The sequence below is a fragment of the Salmo salar genome, chromosome ssa22, assembly GCF_905237065.1.
Source record: "Salmo salar chromosome ssa22, Ssal_v3.1, whole genome shotgun sequence".
Taxonomy (NCBI): Eukaryota; Metazoa; Chordata; class Actinopteri; order Salmoniformes; family Salmonidae; genus Salmo; species Salmo salar.
The window spans coordinates 7,348,730-7,367,413 of NC_059463.1; the positions used below are offsets into that span (position 1 = coordinate 7,348,730).

Below are 18,684 nucleotides of genomic sequence, written 5' to 3' on the forward strand. Positions count from 1 at the left end.
TAGTTGTGTCCTCTAGGTCGACTGATAACTGGGTCCTCTAGGACTACTGCTAGTTGTGTCCTCTAGGTCTACTGATAACTGTTAGCTAGCTAGCTACAAAGTTGCTTTGTATCATGACAAGGTGTAGTACTGAAACTACCGAGGTTACCTAGCCAGCTACACGTTCAAAGTCAACAACGCAGCCACTGCTAGCTAGCCTACTCCACCAGCCAGCAGTACTGTATCATTTTAGTCAATAAGATTTTTGCAACGTAAGCTTAACTTCCTGAACATTCGAGACGTGTAGTCCACTTGTCATTCCAATCTCCTTTGCATTAGCGTAGCCTCTTCTGTAGCTTGTCTACTATGTGTCTGTCTATCCCTGTTCTCTCTCCTCTGCACAGGCCATACAAACGCTCCACACCGCGTGGCCACTGCCACTCTAACCTGGTGGTCCCAGCGCGCACGACCCACGTGGAGTTCCAGGTCTCCGGCAGCATCTGGAACTGCCGGTCTGCGGCCAACAAGGCTGAGTTCATCTCAGCCTATGCTACCCTCCAGTCCCTAGACTTCCTGGCGCTGACGGAAACATGGATTACCACAGATAACACTGCTACTCCTACTGCTCTCTCCTCGTCTGACTACGTGTTCTCGCATACCCCTAGAGCATCGAGCCAGCGGGGTGGTGGCACTGGAATCCTCATCTCTCCCAAGTGGACATTCTCTCTTTCTCCCCTGACCCATCTGTCTATCTCCTCATTTGAATTCCATGCTGTCACAGTTACCAGCCCTTTCAAGCTTAACATCCTTATCATTTATCGCCCTCCAGGTTCCCTTGGAGAGTTCATCAATGAGCTTGACGCCTTGATAAGTTCCTTTCCTGAGGATGGCTCACCTCTCACAGTTCTGGGTGACTTTAACCTCCCCACGTCTACCTTCGACTCATTCCTCTCTGCCTCCTTCTTTCCACTCCTCTCCTCTTTCGACCTCACCCTCTCACCTTCCCCCCCCTACTCACAAGGCAGGCAATACGCTTGACCTCATCTTTACTAGATGCTGTTCTTCCACTAATCTCATTGCAACTCCCCTCCAAGTCTCCGACCACTACCTTGTATCCTTTTCCCTCTCGCTCTCATCCAACACTTCTCACTCTGCCCCTACTCGGATGGTATTGCGCCGTCCCAACCTTCGCTCTCTCTCTCTCCCGCTACTCTCTCCTCTTCCATCCTATCATCTCTTCCCTCTGCTCAAACCTTCTCCAACCTATCTCCTGATTCTGCCTCCTCAACCCTCCTCTCCTCCCTCTCTGCATCCTTTGATTTCCTCTGTCCCCTATCCTCCAGGCCGGCTCGGTCCTCCCCTCCTGCTCCGTGGCTCGACGACTCACTGCGAGCTCACAGAACAGGGCTCCGGGCAGCCGAGCGGAAATGGAGAAAAACTCGCCTCCCTGCGGACCTGGCATCCTTTCACTCCCTCCTCTCTACATTTTCCTCTTCTGTCTCTGCTGCTAAAGCCACTTTCTACCACTCTAAACTCCAAGCATCTGCCTCTAACCCTAGGAAGCTCTTTGCTACCTTCTCCTCCCTCCTGAATCCTCCTCCCCCTCCCCCCCTCCTCCCTCTCTGCGGATGACTTCGTCAACCATTTTGAAAAGAAGGTTGACGACATCCGATCCTCGTTTGCTAAGTCAAACGACACTGCTGGTCCTGCTCACACTGCCCTACCCTGTGCTTTGACCTCTTTCTCCCCTCTCTCTCCAGATGAAATCTCGCGTCTTGTGACGGCCGGCCGCCCAACAACCTGCCCACTTGACCCTATCCCCTCCTCTCTTCTCCAGACCATTTCCGGAGACCGTCTCCCCTACCTCACCTCGCTCATCAACTCATCCTTGACCGCTGGCTATGTCCCTTCCGTCTTCAAGAGAGCGAGAGTTGCACCCCTTCTGAAAAAACCTACACTCGATCCCTCCGATGTCAACAACTACAGACCAGTATCCCTTCTTTCCTTTCTCTCCAAAACTCTTGAACGCGCCGTCCTTGGCCAGCTCTCTTGCTATCTCTCTCAGAATGACCTTCTTGATCCTAATCAGTCAGGTTTCAAGACTGGGCATTCAACTGAGACTGCTCTTCTCTGTGTCACGGAGGCTCTCCGCACTGCTAAAGCTAACTCTCTCTCCTCTGCTCTCATCCTTCAAGACCTATCTGCTGCCTTTGATACCGTGAACCATCAGATCCTCCTCTCCACCCTCTCCGAGCTGGGCATCTCCGGCGCCGCCCACGCTTGGATTGCGTCCTACCTGACAGGTCGCTCCTACCAGGTGGCGTGGCGAGAATCTGTCTCCGCACCACGTGCTCTCACCACTGGTGTCCCCCAGGGCTCTGTTCTTGGCCCACTCCTATTCTCGCTATACACCAAGTCACTTGGCTCTGTCATATCCTCACATGGTCTCTCATATCATTGCTATGCAGATGACACACAATTAATCTTCTCCTTTCCCCCTTCTGACAACCAGGTGGCGAATCGCATCTCTGCATGTCTGGCAGACATATCAGTGTGGATGACGGATCACCACCTCAAGCTGAACCTCGGCAAGACGGAGCTGCTCTTCCTCCCGGGGAAGGCCTGCCCGTTCCATGATCTCGCCATCACGGTTGACAACTCCCTTGTGTCCTCCTCCCAGAGTGCTAAGAGCCTTGGCGTGACCCTGGACAACACCCTGTCGTTCTCCACCAACATCAAGGCGGTGACCCGATCCTGTAGGTTCATGCTCTACAACATTCGCAGAGTACGACCCTGCCTCACACAGGAAGCGGCGCAGGAAGTGCCTGGTCCTAATCCAGGCACTTGTCATCTCCCGTCTGGATTATTGCAACTCGCTGTTGGCTGGGCTCCCTGCCTGTGCCATTAAACCCCTACAACTCATCCAGAACGCCGCAGCCCGTCTGGTGTTCAACCTTCCCAAGTTCTCTCACGTCACCCCGCTCCTCCGCTCTCTCCACTGGCTTCCAGTCGAAGCTCGCATCCGCTACAAGACCATGGTGCTTGCCTACGGAGTTGTGAGGGGAACGGCACCTCCGTACCTTCAGGCTCTGATCAGGCCCTACACCCAAACAAGGGCACTCCGTTCATCCACCTCTGGCCTGCTCGCCTCCCTACCTCTGAGGAAGCACAGTTCCCGCTCAGCCCAGTCAAAACTGTTCACTGCTCTGGCACCCCAATGGTGGAACAAGCTCCCTCACGACGCCAGGACAGCGGAGTCAATCACCACCTTCCGGAGACACCTGAAACCCCACCTCTTCAAGGAATACCTGGGATAGGATAAAGTAATCCTTCTAACCCCCCCCCTTAATAGATTTAGATGCACTATTGTAAAGTGGTTGTCCCACTGGATATTATATGGTGAATGCACCAATTTGTAAGTCGCTCTGGATAAGAGCGTCTGCTAAATGACTTAAATGTAAATGTAAACTGGGTCCTCTAGGACTACAGCTAGTTGTGTCCTCTAGGTCTACTGATAACTGGGTCCTCTAGGACTACTGCTAGTTGTGTCGTCTAGGTCTAATGATAACTGGGTCCTCTAGGACTACTGCTAGTTGTGTCCTCTAGGTCTACTGATGACTGGGTCCTCTAGGACTACTGCTAGTTGTGACCTCTAGGTCTACTGATAATGGGATCCTCTAGGACTACTGTTAGTTGTGTCCTCTAGGTCTACTGATGACTGGGTCCTCTAGGACTACTGCTAGTTGTGTCCTGTAGGTCTACTGATAACTGGGTCCTCTAGGACTACTGATAACTGTGTCCTCTAGGACTACTGATAACTGTGTCCTCTAGGACTACTGATAACTGTGTCCTCTAGGACTACTGATAACTGTGTCCTCTAGGACTACTGATAACTGGGTCCTCTAGGACTACTGCTAGTTGTGACCTCTAGGTCTACTGATAACTGGGTGCTCTAGGACTACTGCTAGTTGTGTCCTCTAGGTCTACTGATGACTGGGTGCTCTAGGACTACTGCTAGTTGTGTCCTCTAGGTCTACTGATACCTGGGTCCTCTAGGACTACTGCTAGTTGTGTCCTCTAGGTCTACTGATAACTGGGTCCTCTAGGACTACTGCTAGTTGTGTCCTCTAGGTCTACTGATGACTGGGTGCTCTAGGACTACTGCTAGTTGTGTCCTCTAGGTCTACTGATAACAGGGTCCTCTAGGACTACTGCTAGTTGTGTCCTCTAGGTCTACTGATAACTGGGCCCTCTAGGACTACTGCTAGCTGTGTCCTCTAGGTCTACTGATGACTGGGTCCTCTAGGACTACTGCTAGTTGTGTCCTCTAGGTCTACTGATGACTGGGTCCTCTAGGACTACTGCTAGTTGTGTCCTCTAGGTCTACTGATGACTGGGTCCTCTAGGACTACTGCTAGTTGTGTCCTCTAGGTCTACTGATAACTGGGTGCTCTAGGACTACTGCTAGTTTTGTCCTCTAGGTCTCCTGATGACTGGGCCCTCTAGGTCTACTGATGACTGGGCCCTCTAGGTCTACTGATGACTGGGTCCTCTAGGATTACTGCTAGTTGTGTCCTCTAGGTCTACTGATAACTGGGTCCTCTAGGACTACTGCTAGTTGTGTCCTCTAGGTCTACTGATAACTGGGTCCTCTAGGACTACTGCTAGTTGTGTCCTCTAGGTCTACTGATGACTGGGTGCTCTAGGACTACTGCTAGTTGTGTCCTCTAGGTCTACTGATGACTGGGTGCTCTAGGACTACTGCTAGTTGTGTCCTCTAGGTCTACTGATAACTGGGTCCCCTAGGACTACTGCTAGTTGTGTCCTCTAGGTCTACTGATGACTGGGTCCTCTAGGACTACTGCTAGTTGTGTCCTCTAGGTCTACTGATAACTGGGTCCTCTAGGACTACTGCTAGTTGTGTCCTCTAGGTCTACTGATAACTGGGTCCTCTAGGACTTCTGCTAGTTGTGTCCTCTAGGTATACTGATAACTGGGTCCTCTAGGACTACTGCTAGTTGTGTCCTCTAGGTCTACTGATGACTGGGTGCTCTAGCACTACTGCTAGTTGTGTCCTCTAGGTCTACTGATGACTGGGCCCTCTAGGTCTACTGATAACTGGGTCCTCTAGGACTACTGCTAGTTGTGTCCTCTAGGTCTACTGATAACTGGGTCCTCTAGGACTACTGCTAGTTGTGTCCTCTAGGTCTACTGATGACTGGGTCCTCTAGGACTACTGCTAGTTGTGTCCTCTAGGTCTACTGATGACTGGGTCCTCTAGGATTACTGCTAGTTGTGTCCTCTAGGTCTACTGATAACTGGGTCCTCTAGGACTACTGCTAGTTGTGTCCTCTAGGTCTACTGATAACTGGGTCCTCTAGGACTACTGCTAGTTGTGTCCTCTAGGTCTACTGATGACTGGGTGCTCTAGGACTACTGCTAGTTGTGTCCTCTAGGTCTACTGATGACTGGGTGCTCTAGGACTACTGCTAGTTGTGTCCTCTAGGTCTACTGATAACTGGGTCCTCTAGGACTACTGCTAGTTGTGTCCTCTAGGTCTACTGATAACTGGGTCCTCTAGGACTTCTGCTAGTTGTGTCCTCTAGGTATACTGATAACTGGGTCCTCTAGGACTACTGCTAGTTGTGGCCTCTAGGTCTACTGATGACTGGGTCCTCTAGGACTACTGCTAGTTGTGTCCTCTAGGTCTACTGATGACTGGGTCCTCTAGGACTACTGCTAGTTGTGTCCTCTAGGTCTACTGATGACTGGGTCCTCTAGGACTACTGCTAGTTGTGTCCTCTAGGTCTACTGATAACTGGGTCCTCTAGGACTACTGCTAGTTGTGTCCTCTAGGTCTACTGATAACTGGGTCCTCTAGGACTTCTGCTAGTTGTGTCCTCTAGGTATACTGATAACTGGGTCCTCTAGGACTACTGCTAGTTGTGTCCTCTAGGTCTACTGATGACTGGGTGCTCTAGCACTACTGCTAGTTGTGTCCTCTAGGTCTACTGATGACTGGGCCCTCTAGGTCTACTGATAACTGGGTCCTCTAGGACTACTGCTAGTTGTGTCCTCTAGGTCTACTGATAACTGGGTCCTCTAGGACTACTGCTAGTTGTGTCCTCTAGGTCTACTGATGACTGGGTCCTCTAGGACTACTGCTAGTTGTGTCCTCTAGGTCTACTGATGACTGGGTCCTCTAGGACTACTGCTAGTTGTGTCCTCTAGGTCTACTGATGACTGGGTCCTCTAGGACTACTGCTAGTTGTGTCCTCTAGGTCTACTGATTACTGGGTCCTCTAGGACTACTGCTAGTTGTGTCCTCTAGGTCTACTGATGACTGGGTCCTCTAGGACTACATATCCAATGACCACCTAATCATCACACTGTGTGTTGTTGTTTGTGTTGTTGTTTTCTATTGGGTGTAGTGAATAAAAGCCACGCCAGACATGAACTTCATCTAACTGGCAAATGTATATGGTTCAATGCAGCTCAATGTTATGTACATAAGTAGTACCTATATACCTAAATGCCTTGACACAAACCTGAACCATGCCTTCAGGACTATATTATGCTGCATTGTTAGTGGAAAGAGGGGATAGCGCCATACGAAGGTTATTTATAAGATGCCAATTAATGGTCTCCAGATGCCAACCAGGGGTCTCTATAGTCTGGCCTGAGGGTCACGGGGAAGGTAAACTACAAACCCACCTGTCCTGAAATTACTGTTCCCCCAGGCATTTAGCCTGGGGGAACGTAAAATGCCATTTCATATTTTGTTATTACTAGAGATGTTGTAGCCCAGCATGTGCTTTATTCCAGAGGATAATTCGCACAGGATTAGTTTTTCCAAAGTGCCCCCTGTAATTCTATGATGGAAGGCTGGAGGGTTTTATTCTAGGAGTGAAGATATTTCAACATCATGTCTTGATGATGAAAGGCTACAATGATAACTCGTGCTTGGCTGCCAAATGTATAGATGTCCCCATAATATTTCAATTGAAGAAGTGTGATCATTTTCATTATTTTACACAGAAAATGTTCCAGTGTTAAACTTGTTTTACACTGAGACTGGGATTCAATCAGATCAAGTGTTTTCCGGCGACAACTGAATTATGAGCTGTCAAATCAGTGAGCGGCTGATTTTGTGATGTCACACAGCCACACCCCTCCCAATACCATACGTATTTCATAAGGCCTTATTTTGAAGGCATAGCTTTACCCTAATACACAATATGGTATAATAGCAGACAGCAATTCGGGGCGTTTCTTGATGTGGGCATTCCTTGATATCAGGAAACTCCCATTGGTTCCTACCATTGGTCAGTCCACTGATACCTGCTATACCTGAGTATCGTTAAATCTCAGAGCTGTTTCCCAAAACTATCTTTACTAAAGTTGCACTTGAAACAACCGCTTCAGACCACTTGTAAAACAGCGTTGTTAGCAATGTTCCCTCAAATTTCTTTTGACACTAAGCAAATTACAGGTCTGCTGAGCGCAAACTTGAAAGTTAGGAAAATTCTGTGCAACTACCAGCGTGCGTTTACAGTACCCAGTTTAAGTTTGTTTTAACAGTGGCCAAGTAGGCTACTGTGGCTATTTGATCATAATGTAGGCCTACCAGAGTGGCCTACCATCAAAAACAATGGTGAAAATGCATCCCTTAAGATTTTTATATGGACATAGCTCTTCTATCATTCAGCCTACAGTAGCAGCCAATGTGTGGTGTTCAATGTAGGCCTCCATTCCATGAGACTTTTGAAAAAAACATAGAGGGTTTGACGTTAACCTGTTTATCCACTTGTCCTTCGGACAAGGAGGTATCTGAAAATGTTGTTGTGTTGTTTGATGCAAGAAACCACTTAACAAAATAAAATCCATAATTATTCCCATACCATTATTACAGAGAATCAGACAAATGATGCTACCCTCTGCCTATTGGCTAATTAGGTTATTCAAGCCTGTCTCAAAATACAACACTGCCCCTTTATGACAAAAAAAAAGCTCTTTACCTGACCCGCTTTTCAAAGATGTCTAGAAATCGACACCTTTTGTGCTCTTGTAGGAAGCAATCACGCCCCTATTGCTGACTACAAATGTCCTGTAATTGGGCTAATAACTCACTAACAAAGGATATGAACAAAATGTGCACACGTGGCTACGTGCAGCATACACTTTGATCTCAAAACAAGCGCATCTACTCATGACCGCTAATACTATATTGTAAACACAGTCCAGTTCAAAGTAAATGGCACAGATCCATATATGGCAATGAACTATTTGCATATAAGCCTACTGCAGCTCTGATTGGTTATGCTGCACCAGTCTGTGTAGAGTACGGGCTGAGTCGTGCGTGTCAATGCAATAGAATCCTACTTCGAAGCATTCTGCTTACAACAAAATCTCTTGCATAGTTTATTTTGTTTCGGTATGTTGTAATGAAAGTGCCTAAAATTGCATTGATTCGATCACAATTGCCACAGTAAAGGGAAACGTTGATAGTGTTAACAGGGAAATCTCTAGAACAGTGATCACCAACCTTTTCTGGTCAAGATCACGTTCTGAGTCAAAATGCAAGCTGAGATCTACCGCTCAGAATTCTTGTTAACGCGACTTAAAAAACGTGAGCCTATCCAACATTAACCAATTAAAAACAGTACTGTAGCAATGATGTTTGTGCAGTAAGCTATAAGCCCAATACATTATCACCACATATTGCTTGAATTGCCCTGCCAATGAATTGTTGTTCGGCAATTTAAAAAAATTATGTTTAAAAGTTTGAGGCTTTATGATCACACCGGCAACAGATCTGTTGTTGTATTACTTATAAAGCACAGCTGAGTGAGCATACATTTAAATAATTTGCTTTTTATTTTTATTTTACTGGGCTTATGGTGCCTGCATCTGATGGTCAGTCTCAGCTCTTCCTTTCCTCCACTGACACTGACCAAAAAGGATCAGTCTTCCAGCTGATGGCGAAATTGGAGTCACACTGCATTATTTCTGCCTCATGCACAAATTCATGTTGTTACTCCGATGAACAGAGCAAAGTGAAATATTCCTCGACATTAAAAAAGACCCAAGTCGCTAATAATAACAACGCAATCCTATGGATACACTTTCCTACTCATTCATCACTTCTGCAGTGCTTGTTGTGGCGCTGAGTGGAAATAGGAAGAACGCACATTTTATGGCTTATAAAAGTGTTGAATACGAAGTGTTGACATCACTTTGCTGTATTCATTGAGTCTCTCTCTAGTCATGGTTTTAAATGTTTTGAAATTTCACCGTATGAACTTTGCTGTAGCTTTCTTTTATGCCTGCTACGTTACTGCATACACGGTTATCTGAGACATCCGATTGGCCAGCGGTAAACCTATAGTGCACTTGATTTGCTCTCCTGGCCCGCCGGGAAGGAAGAGTTTGCACCTTCAGACACATGAAATGGTTCAAAATAGCAACAGTTGCATATGTACCCGGCACGCAGGGCAGCTGAATCGGGTGCACCTACCGTTAACAGCCCTAGACAAATAAAAACAAATAGGAACACAAGGCTTTATCTTTGTTTTTTTTTTACAAAAATGTTTAGCTATCATCTAGGAATGCCTTGGATTTCGACCAGTCGATTGCTATCGACCGGTTGGTGACCACTGCTCTAGAAAGTTAAGTTGAATCTCCTGCTTCTCTCTGTGGGCGAATATTTGTTCTGTGCGGCAGTCCCGGGGAAGTTGGATGCTTTTTTTGTCCTTCCGCATCACTTTATACACAGAAGATCTCCATTAAACACAAAATCAAGATGTTTAGCTGTCTTCCTGTGACAGCCGATAGCTTCAAAACAAATGCGCCCCTGGCTATTTGTAGTCACAACTTTGGTGTTAAAATGGGGGAAGGGACATTTCACTTAATTTTTTTCCAGAGCTGTATATAAAAAACAAAGAGACCACTGCAAAATTATCAGTTTCTCTGGTTTTACTATTTATAGGTATGTGTTTGGGTAAAATTAACATTTTTGTTTAATTCTATAAACTACTGCCAACATTTCTCCCAAATTACAAATAAAAATATTGTCATTTAGAGCATTTATTTGCAGAAAATGAAACGTCGCCCGGTCGTCCGGGTTTGGCCGGTGTAGGCCGTCACTGTAAATAAGAATTTGTTCTTAATTGACTTGCCTAGTTAAATAAAGGTTCAATATTTTATTTTAAAAAAGGTCTATTTGACTAAGAAGGAGAGTGATGGAGTGCTGCATCAGATAATCCGGCCTCCGCAATCACCCGGCCTCAATCCAATTGAAATGGTTTGGGATAAGTTGGCCCGCAGAGTGAAGGAAAAGCAGCCAACAAGTGCTCAGCATATGTGGGAACTCCTTCAAGACTGTTGGAAAAGCATTCCAAGTGAAGCAGGTTGAGAGAATGCCAAGAGTGTGCAAAGCTGTCATCAAGGCAAAGGGTGGCTACTTTGAAGAATCTAAAATCTAAAATATATTTGTTTAACACTTTAAGTTTACTACATGATTCCATATGTGTTATTTCATAGTTTTGATGTCTTCACTATTATTCTACAATGTAGAAAATAGTGCTTTTTGGGGGGGAGGGGTTAACCCTTGAATGAGTAGGTGTTCTAAAACTTTTGACCGGTAGCATAGATTTGGGGTAAGGCCCTGCGATAGACTAGTGCCCTGTCCATGGGGTGTACTTGTACATCAAGCTGCCTCAAGCTACTGAAACAGGAGATTGGGTCCTGCTCCTATGAGCTGTTCCAACTCGCTCATGCAAGGCTACTGATTTACTTACTTACTTTGTGTTACATCTTTGGCCTTGTAGGAAAGATGCATCGTTAAAACACTTGTAAGTCTAAGTTCCAGTGCTATTGGGAAACTGGGCCCAGGTTAGGATAACTAACGTTGCAAGTTAGGATAATTAACGTGGCAGATTAGGTGAATTAGCGTGGCAGGTTAGGGGAAAGGGGGATACCTAGTCAGTTGTACAACTGAATGCCTTCAACTGAAATGTGTCTTCCGCATTTAACCCAACCCCTCTGGAGAAGGAGGTTGATGTTACTAAAAGAGTTAGTAGCTAAGCCTAACACTATGTGCGGATTTGATTATGCTGAGCCACGGGGTGATGTGAACGGGCAAAAGCGGTGAGGGAGGAGCACCCGTCTCAAATCGAACAGTAATCTGCGCTGCTCGGTCATGTTGTCAACAAGGCAGCATGGTGCATCATCCAGAAACATACTTCTCTTTTCCATAAAATATACAGTATCTCACAAAAGTGAGTACACCCCTCACATTTTTGTAAATATTTGAGTATACCTTTTCATGTGAAAACACTGAAGAAATTACACTTTGCTACAATGTGAGGTGTCTTTGTTGTTTGTCGTGATACCAAGGGAGTCTGTTACAGAAGGCTTGGACCAACTTGGATAGAGTATACAATATGACACACTGTAAATGGTTCAACTCGTATAAATTTAATCTGTTGTCTCCCTCTCGCACACATCCATATATTTTAGTGACAGAGAGACTGTTCTGTTTGTATAAATGGTCTAGACAGTTGAAGGTTGTTTCGGTTGTGTTTATTCCCCTGTCTCCTGTTAAATAGTCAGCTCTTCACACTCCTGAATCTAACCACACACACACACACACACACACACGCACACGCACACGCACACACACACATGCATACGCACACATACACACACACACACACACAGAGCATAGATTGTCATTGCAAACAAAAATAGACAATCTTGGATACACCAGAGGGATACACAGCAACTCGTAAATGTACACAATAGTAGATGCATAAACTTGACTAACAGCCCAGAACAACGTTCTCACGTGAAACTCCAGTAGTTGTCTTAAAAGGATATTTGTAGCTAAGAATATAGGGATCGTGCTTGGTCCAGATTGAATACTTTGAACGTCTCATTAGTCTTGTTTGTGTGGTGATGGAAGTCCTGCACACATTCTCCCCACTACCTTCTACAGGTCTGTGGGAAGCTAGTTCATAGAAACAATGCCATGGTCCTCAAATCCAGATTAAACTATTCTCCCGCTGGATTCGACAGATTATTTTTTTTTGTAACGATATTTTTTTGGGGGAAATTTCACAATTTTCACCCATATTAAGAGATACAAAGACAAAAAGCAAAAACAGCACATACATACATACATACATACATACATACATACATACAGAAATACATACATACAGACATTTATACACCATCTTCCCCTCTGTCTAATCCAGCGTGAGAATAGTTTAATCTGGATTTAAGGACCATTGCATTGTTGTCTTTGTATGTGCAGATATTGTTTTTGCATATCTCCAAATGTCCTCCCACATCTCTTCGTCAATAGTAACAGACAGTTCTTTCTCCCACACTTGTTTCACGCTCTGTGTTTCAACAGTAGAAAAGGAACTTAAAGCATCATAAAACACATTTACAGACATTTTTCTTTGTGGGGAAAAAAAGCATTCTTTCAATGACACATCAGGGTTGTCAATTATGGTGGTGCTCCTCAAAATATAATGTCTTACGCAAGCGGAAAAGCGGAAAAAGTCCTGCTTTGGGAGTTGGAATTTCTCAACTATCTGCTCAAATGACAAAATCTTATCAGCAAATAAATCATTGAGTCTGCGCCCTTATTAAGCCAAAAGTTAAAGCCAGCATCCAGCAATCCTGGACCAAAATCTGGGTTGTTAAGAATTGGGGTAAGAGCAGAGGTTAGTTTGGACCTTCCCAAAAAACTTTGAACTGACCTCCATACTTTGAGTGTGTTAAGTGTAATGGGTTTATTGCAGTGTTATTTTACAGACTTGAAACTTGTGAAAAATAAAAGATCCTATAAGGGGTATTTTGAAAAAGAAGTCTCCATGTCTAACTAAATAGAGGAGTCATCATTTGTGATCCAGTCAGAAATATAACTCACTACTGATAGAACCTAATATCGGGCAGATCCAAGCCGCCCATAGAACCTGGCAGCTGCAATATTGCCATCTTGGCTTGCGTTTACTCCATATAAAGGAACTTAGCCATCCATTTACATCCTTTATTACCTTATTGGAGAGTGATACTGGGATCATTTGGATTGGGTAAAGTAGTCTAGGTAAAATGTTCATTTTCAAGAGGGATATTCTACCCAACCATGAAATCGGAAGAGTTCCAGTGCTACAGATCGCGTCTTTATTGTATCAAATAAGGGAACAAAATTGGCTTTGTACATTTGCTGGAATGTAGGAGTTACGAATATACCCTGATACGTAAAACCTGAGGGAGACCATTTAAAAGGAAAGGGGGGAGAAGTATTAGGTACAGAATGAGGTTGCATGGCCTCTGATTTAGTTAAATTAATCTTGTAGCCTGAGAATTCACTGAATAATTCAATAATATTAACAAGAGATGTAATTGAAGTCTCGGGACTAGAGATGAATATCAGGACATCATCAGCATACAAGCTTATTTTATGGTGAATGTCACCAATGAGCAGCAGTTACTCTGATGGCCTCGGCCAGTGGTTCCATAGCGAGTGCAAATAGGAGAGAGGACAGCCCTGTCTGGTACCTCTGTGTATAGAGAAGCTATTTGACCTCAGCCCATTCGTTTATTTTACCTTTATTTAACTAGGCAAGTCAATTAATCACAAATTCTTATTTTCAATAACGGCCTAGGAACAGTGGGTTAACTGCCTAGGGGCATAACGACAGATGTGTACATTGTCAGCTCAGGGATTCGATCTTGCAACCTTTCGGTTACTAGTCCAACACTAACCACTAGGCTACGCTGCCGCCCCATTAGTAAGGACAGCAGCCTGAGGATCATCATATAAAACTTTAACCCATTTTATAAAGTTGTCTCCTAGACCAAATTTAGTCAGAGCACAGAATAGTAAGACCACTTCACATGGTCAAATGCTTTAGAGGATTAGACAGATTTAGACAGAAAAAATAAATGGTTGTTACTTACTGCTGCCCCAAGACCGGTAAACACCAGTTCGAGTCAAATGAACCTCAATTTCCCACTTTCTCAAGTTTGTTCCAATAGCCGAGCAAAAACGAGACTTGGAAAAAATGGAAGCACAAGACTAGGGTCAATTTAGCTACAGAATTGTTCAATTGTCCTCAAAGAGTGGATGAATACTCATGTTGAACCCTGTCAAAAAAAGTGTAGTCCAGAATATGTTTATTTATTTAACCTTTTATTTAACTAGGCTAGTCAGTTAAAAACAACTTTGTATGTACAATGACGACCTGGAGAGTGGAGCTTTATAGAGTCCTGAGTCCTACATAGACTATACACGTGGATTTACTCTTGAGTCGTTTGATATCAATCAATAGGCTATTTCCCTCATCAGAAGGAGCAGGGGGAGAAACAATGGGATTAGCCTCCTTTTCCAGTGGTCCCCGCCAGCAGCGGGGTATGAGCCCGGCCATTGTGTGAGCCAGTCAGTCACCCTGCTGAACACACGCCAAGCAGGCATGTGACACCACCTTTCCCCCTACCCCTGGCTCTAGCCCTGCCCTGGCTCTACAGTCACTCTGTGTGCCCTGGACTCCAGTCAAACTAACACTGGGCCTATAGATTACAGTACACAGGACCTGGCTTGGCTGTCAATCCTATCTATAGCTGATGATAATAACACGTTGAAGAGTTTACAAGATAATACAAACTTTCTAATAGAATTTTGGATCTTAAATAAACAATTTATTCCATGTATATATTTTTTTCCTATTTCTGTCTGAGTTTACACCCTTGAGTCATTAGAATCGGTAAGGGGAGGAGTGCTGTTTTAAAAACAATGATCGGACGGTACTCATCACAATGGTCTGCATTTAAACACCATAGTTCCACCTCAGATTTGACCTCATTGTGTCAGTAAAATACCCAGATCTGTCTTACCCAGCTCTGGACCTGTCAATCAACTGCCACCCCACTCAGAGATGCTCACATCTTCCCTTATCACCCTACTGCCTTAATACTTAAAAACCTAAGTAGCAAAACACCTTGAACCAGATTCCACAGCTTGGTTATGTGTTAGGACACGCTGAATGTACTCTGTGGAAACAGCCAACAACTTCAAGGCATATAATTTAGCACCAATGCTTTGGAAGCATTTTTCTGACACCACCCAAAGCTATTTTGTTATTTGACTCTGCTGTTGCCTGAGATGGAAAGCAAGGCTTATTCAGTCTGGGCTTTAAAAGTACAGCCTTTGAGCAAATTAATGTTGTTGTTGTGGTTTTTATGCTGTTAGCTAAGTAGAGTTCTCTTACTTCAAAAAATGTGGAAATGGCTGCTAATTAATGTCCACGTCAACACAAGCAGCCAAAGAGCCAACAGCATTGTATGGTACTTCAGGAACGCCTCACAAGTCCTCAACTTCATTAAATAGTACCCGCAAAACACCAGTCTCAATGTCAACAGTGAAGAGGCAACTCTGGGATGCTGGCCTTCTAGTGTATTTGTCCTCTTGCTCAGTTGTGCACCTGGGCCTCCCACGCCTCTTTCTATTCTGGTTAGAGCCAGTTTTGCTGTTCTGTGAAGGGAGTAGTACACAGCGTTGTACGAGATCTTGAGTTTCAATTTCTCAGAACAAGAATAGACTGACAAGTTTCAGAAGAACATTCTTTGTTTCTGGCCATTTTGAGCCTGTAATTTATTTTACCTTTATTTAACTAGGCAAGTCAGTTAAGAACAAATTCTTATTTTCAATGACAGCCTAAGCACAGTGGGTAACTGCCTTGTTCAGGGGCAGAACGACAGATTTTTACCATGTCAGCTCAGGGATTCGATCTTGCAACCTTTCGGTTACTAGTCCGACACACTAACCACTAGGCTACCTGCCGCCCCACTAGGCTACCTGCCGCCCCACTAGGCTACCTGCCGCCCCACTAGGCTACCTGCCGCCCCACTAGGCTACCTGCCGCCCCACTAGGCTACCTGCCGCCCCGATACTCAACTAGTCTGAAGAAAGCCAGTTTTATTGCTTCTTTAAATCAGCACAACCATTTTCAGCTGTCCCAAATGGAAGGCAAACTCATTGTTTGTCATCAGTGGCAACATAGACTCCACTGATCAGCCAAAACAAGCTCAATAACTCAATGCATGCACACACTCCTATTGAATATGTATTCACCTGTATTGTGAGTAGGCCTATGCCATCTTAATTTACCCAGTTTATCAAAAATGTATAATTAAAATACAATTATTACCATTATGTTTTTATGTAGTTAGATTGGTAAAGTCAAATCTTTGTTTGATTGAAAAAATGTATGCATTAATGCATACATGGCTGTCTCTGGGAAATTTTGTCAACATTTTATAATTGAAAGATATTGAATATTGGCCTCCTTGACCCCCCAAAAATCGTTATTGGTTCTAAAACAAAATCCATATCAGTCGTTCTCTATTCCGAATGAGTGCCAAGGTTCAGAACATTGTGAGGACTACCTTAAACTGGAACAAACATTTCAGAAACGGGTGCAGAAAATCAAACTAAATTGAAACAAACCATTCTAAAAATCTACCTGCAATAGAGCATGCTGGGAAATATGATAATGATGGATGTGGTTTTGATTCAAAGTGATGTTTATGAGTTTCAGGCTTCTGAAATAGGGTAAAACTAGGCCCTCAAAATAAGTATTTCTGAAATATGTATTGTGTTAAATAATGTTTTTTTTTCATGATAACATATTCGCTTAAGTTCTCACTTGGTCCATAGGACTGAAAATGGGAAAAACTCAGGGAAATATTTGAATAAGGCTTTACACTAAGCAGTGTGTTAATTTAACACTGTTCCAGTGGTTTTCAGTGTTCATATATATTGTTTTGTAATTGTTACCCCTTTTTCTTCCCAATTCCATTATATCCAATTGGTACAGTAGTTAGTCTTGTCACATCGCTGCAACTCCCATATGGACTCGGGAGAGGCGAAGGTGGATAGCCATGCGTCCTCCAAAACACAACCCTGCCAAGCCACACTGCTTCTTGACACACTGCTCGCTTAACCTGGAAGCTAGCCGCACCAAAGTGTTGGCGGAAACACTGTTCAGCTGGTGACCAAAGTCAGCGTGCATTCACCCGGCCGCCACAAGGAGTCGCTAGAGCGCGATGGGACAAGGACATCCCAGCCGGCCAAACCCTCCCCTAACCCAGACGACGCTGGGCCAATTGTGCGCCACCTCATGGGTCTCCCAGTTGCGGCTGGCTGTCACACAGCCCGGGATTGAACCCGGATCCGTGTGACGCCTCTAGCACTGCGATGCAGTGCCTTAGACCGCTGCGGCACTTGGGAGGCCCTTTTTTAACAATGGAGAATTTGCTGTGTAGTATTGTAAGGTACTTCAGTACAAGACACACAGTAGATCAGCCTTCAGTGGTTCATACACAGCACTCATACACACAGGCCCAACCAAGGAGAACCAAATAGTGAAATAAGTATCCAGCTATTACTGCTGCTATTTACTAATCTCCCTAGCCTAGACAGACAGGTTGCCTACCACAATGTACTATAGGACTGGGAAGGGTCTTCATAGCACGGACCTTAGGAGATAGAAATAAGCGTGGAAATGGCCTGACCTTTAGGGAAGCAGAGAGTCTCGTAATGTAAGTTGTTGTTTGTATCAATCACACAGCCCATCGAAACAGAGAGGGGAGAGGGGGTTGATTGAGACAGTGTTCTCCCTCTGATCAGTGTTGTACAATCGTACTTTCTGCAGGTTCCTCAGTTATCACTTATTGGTAAGAGGAGGGGAAGGGGGTAACCGTACGAAGTTTAAAAACAGAAAAAAAACCGGAGGGACCATAAGTCAAAGATGGACGCTAAGATGGTCGTTACAAGTTTATGTCAGAGGCATTAGGAACAGCGAGAGGGGGGCAGAAAGTGAGAGAGCGAGATAGCAATAACGATAGAGAAAGGAAGAGAGTGAGGAGAAAGGGGCAAGGGAAAAGCCAGAATTCTGAGAATGAGCTGTACTCACGTTGATGTCCAGGCTGCACAGGCTGAGAGAGTCCACATCCCTCCTCCTCTGTTTCCTCTTCTTCTGTAAACACACAACAAAAACAACACAAAGGGTGAGTTTTTATTGAGAACATGGAAGCTAGGTAACATGTGAGGAACTGAATAAAAGTAATTTACTGGCACACACTCAATACGTTTGCTAAACGACAGGTTGCCCTGTGAAAACCAAAAGAGGTTTTTCAAGAAATGGTCTTTTAAGGGAGTATGCGAGCACACTCGTTCGGTTTGCCTAGCCGACTTCGGCTAGCCGCCAGCCGAACTGAAGCATGCTGATGCCTTTAGGCTAACATAAATCCAACATATAATAAGCCAATCAGTGGAGCACTTAATAGTTTTGGCTCGTCTCCAACCAGGAGAGTAGATAAACTAGGATGCTATATTTACAGGCCTAGCAGCAGTCAATCTAAATGGATTCCGTCCACTGTTTCCTTCTACTTGGCATTGTATTCTACACAAGCGGTAGTGTGTTATTATTGTTGCCGTATAACAGTTTAATTCCCATGACAACAAGAATTCTCCTGCCTGGCTACCGGGAGGCTTCTCTGAGGTCAGGGAGAGGAGTTGAACAATGGGACATGGGAAGCAAAGGGTTGTGTCAGAAAGAGAGTTGTGTTGAGGTGCGTTATGTATACAGTATGAACTCAAGCCTGTGTTTAAAAAAAATCTCTTAGACT

The 18,684-nt window shown here is 44.7% G+C and overlaps 1 protein-coding gene across 2 annotated transcripts in view; it reads right to left on the reverse strand.

Annotated features, from left to right (window-relative positions):
- Positions 1-18,684, reverse strand: part of arhgef3 (Rho guanine nucleotide exchange factor (GEF) 3) — a 131,811-nt gene that overhangs the window by 69,438 nt on the left and 43,689 nt on the right. For both annotated transcript variants that reach the window (XM_014166000.2, XM_014166002.2), the window contains one exon: positions 17,970-18,032. In XM_014166000.2, coding sequence (XP_014021475.1) covers positions 17,970-18,032 — 63 coding nt within the window. The remainder of the gene's footprint in view (positions 1-17,969; positions 18,033-18,684) is intronic.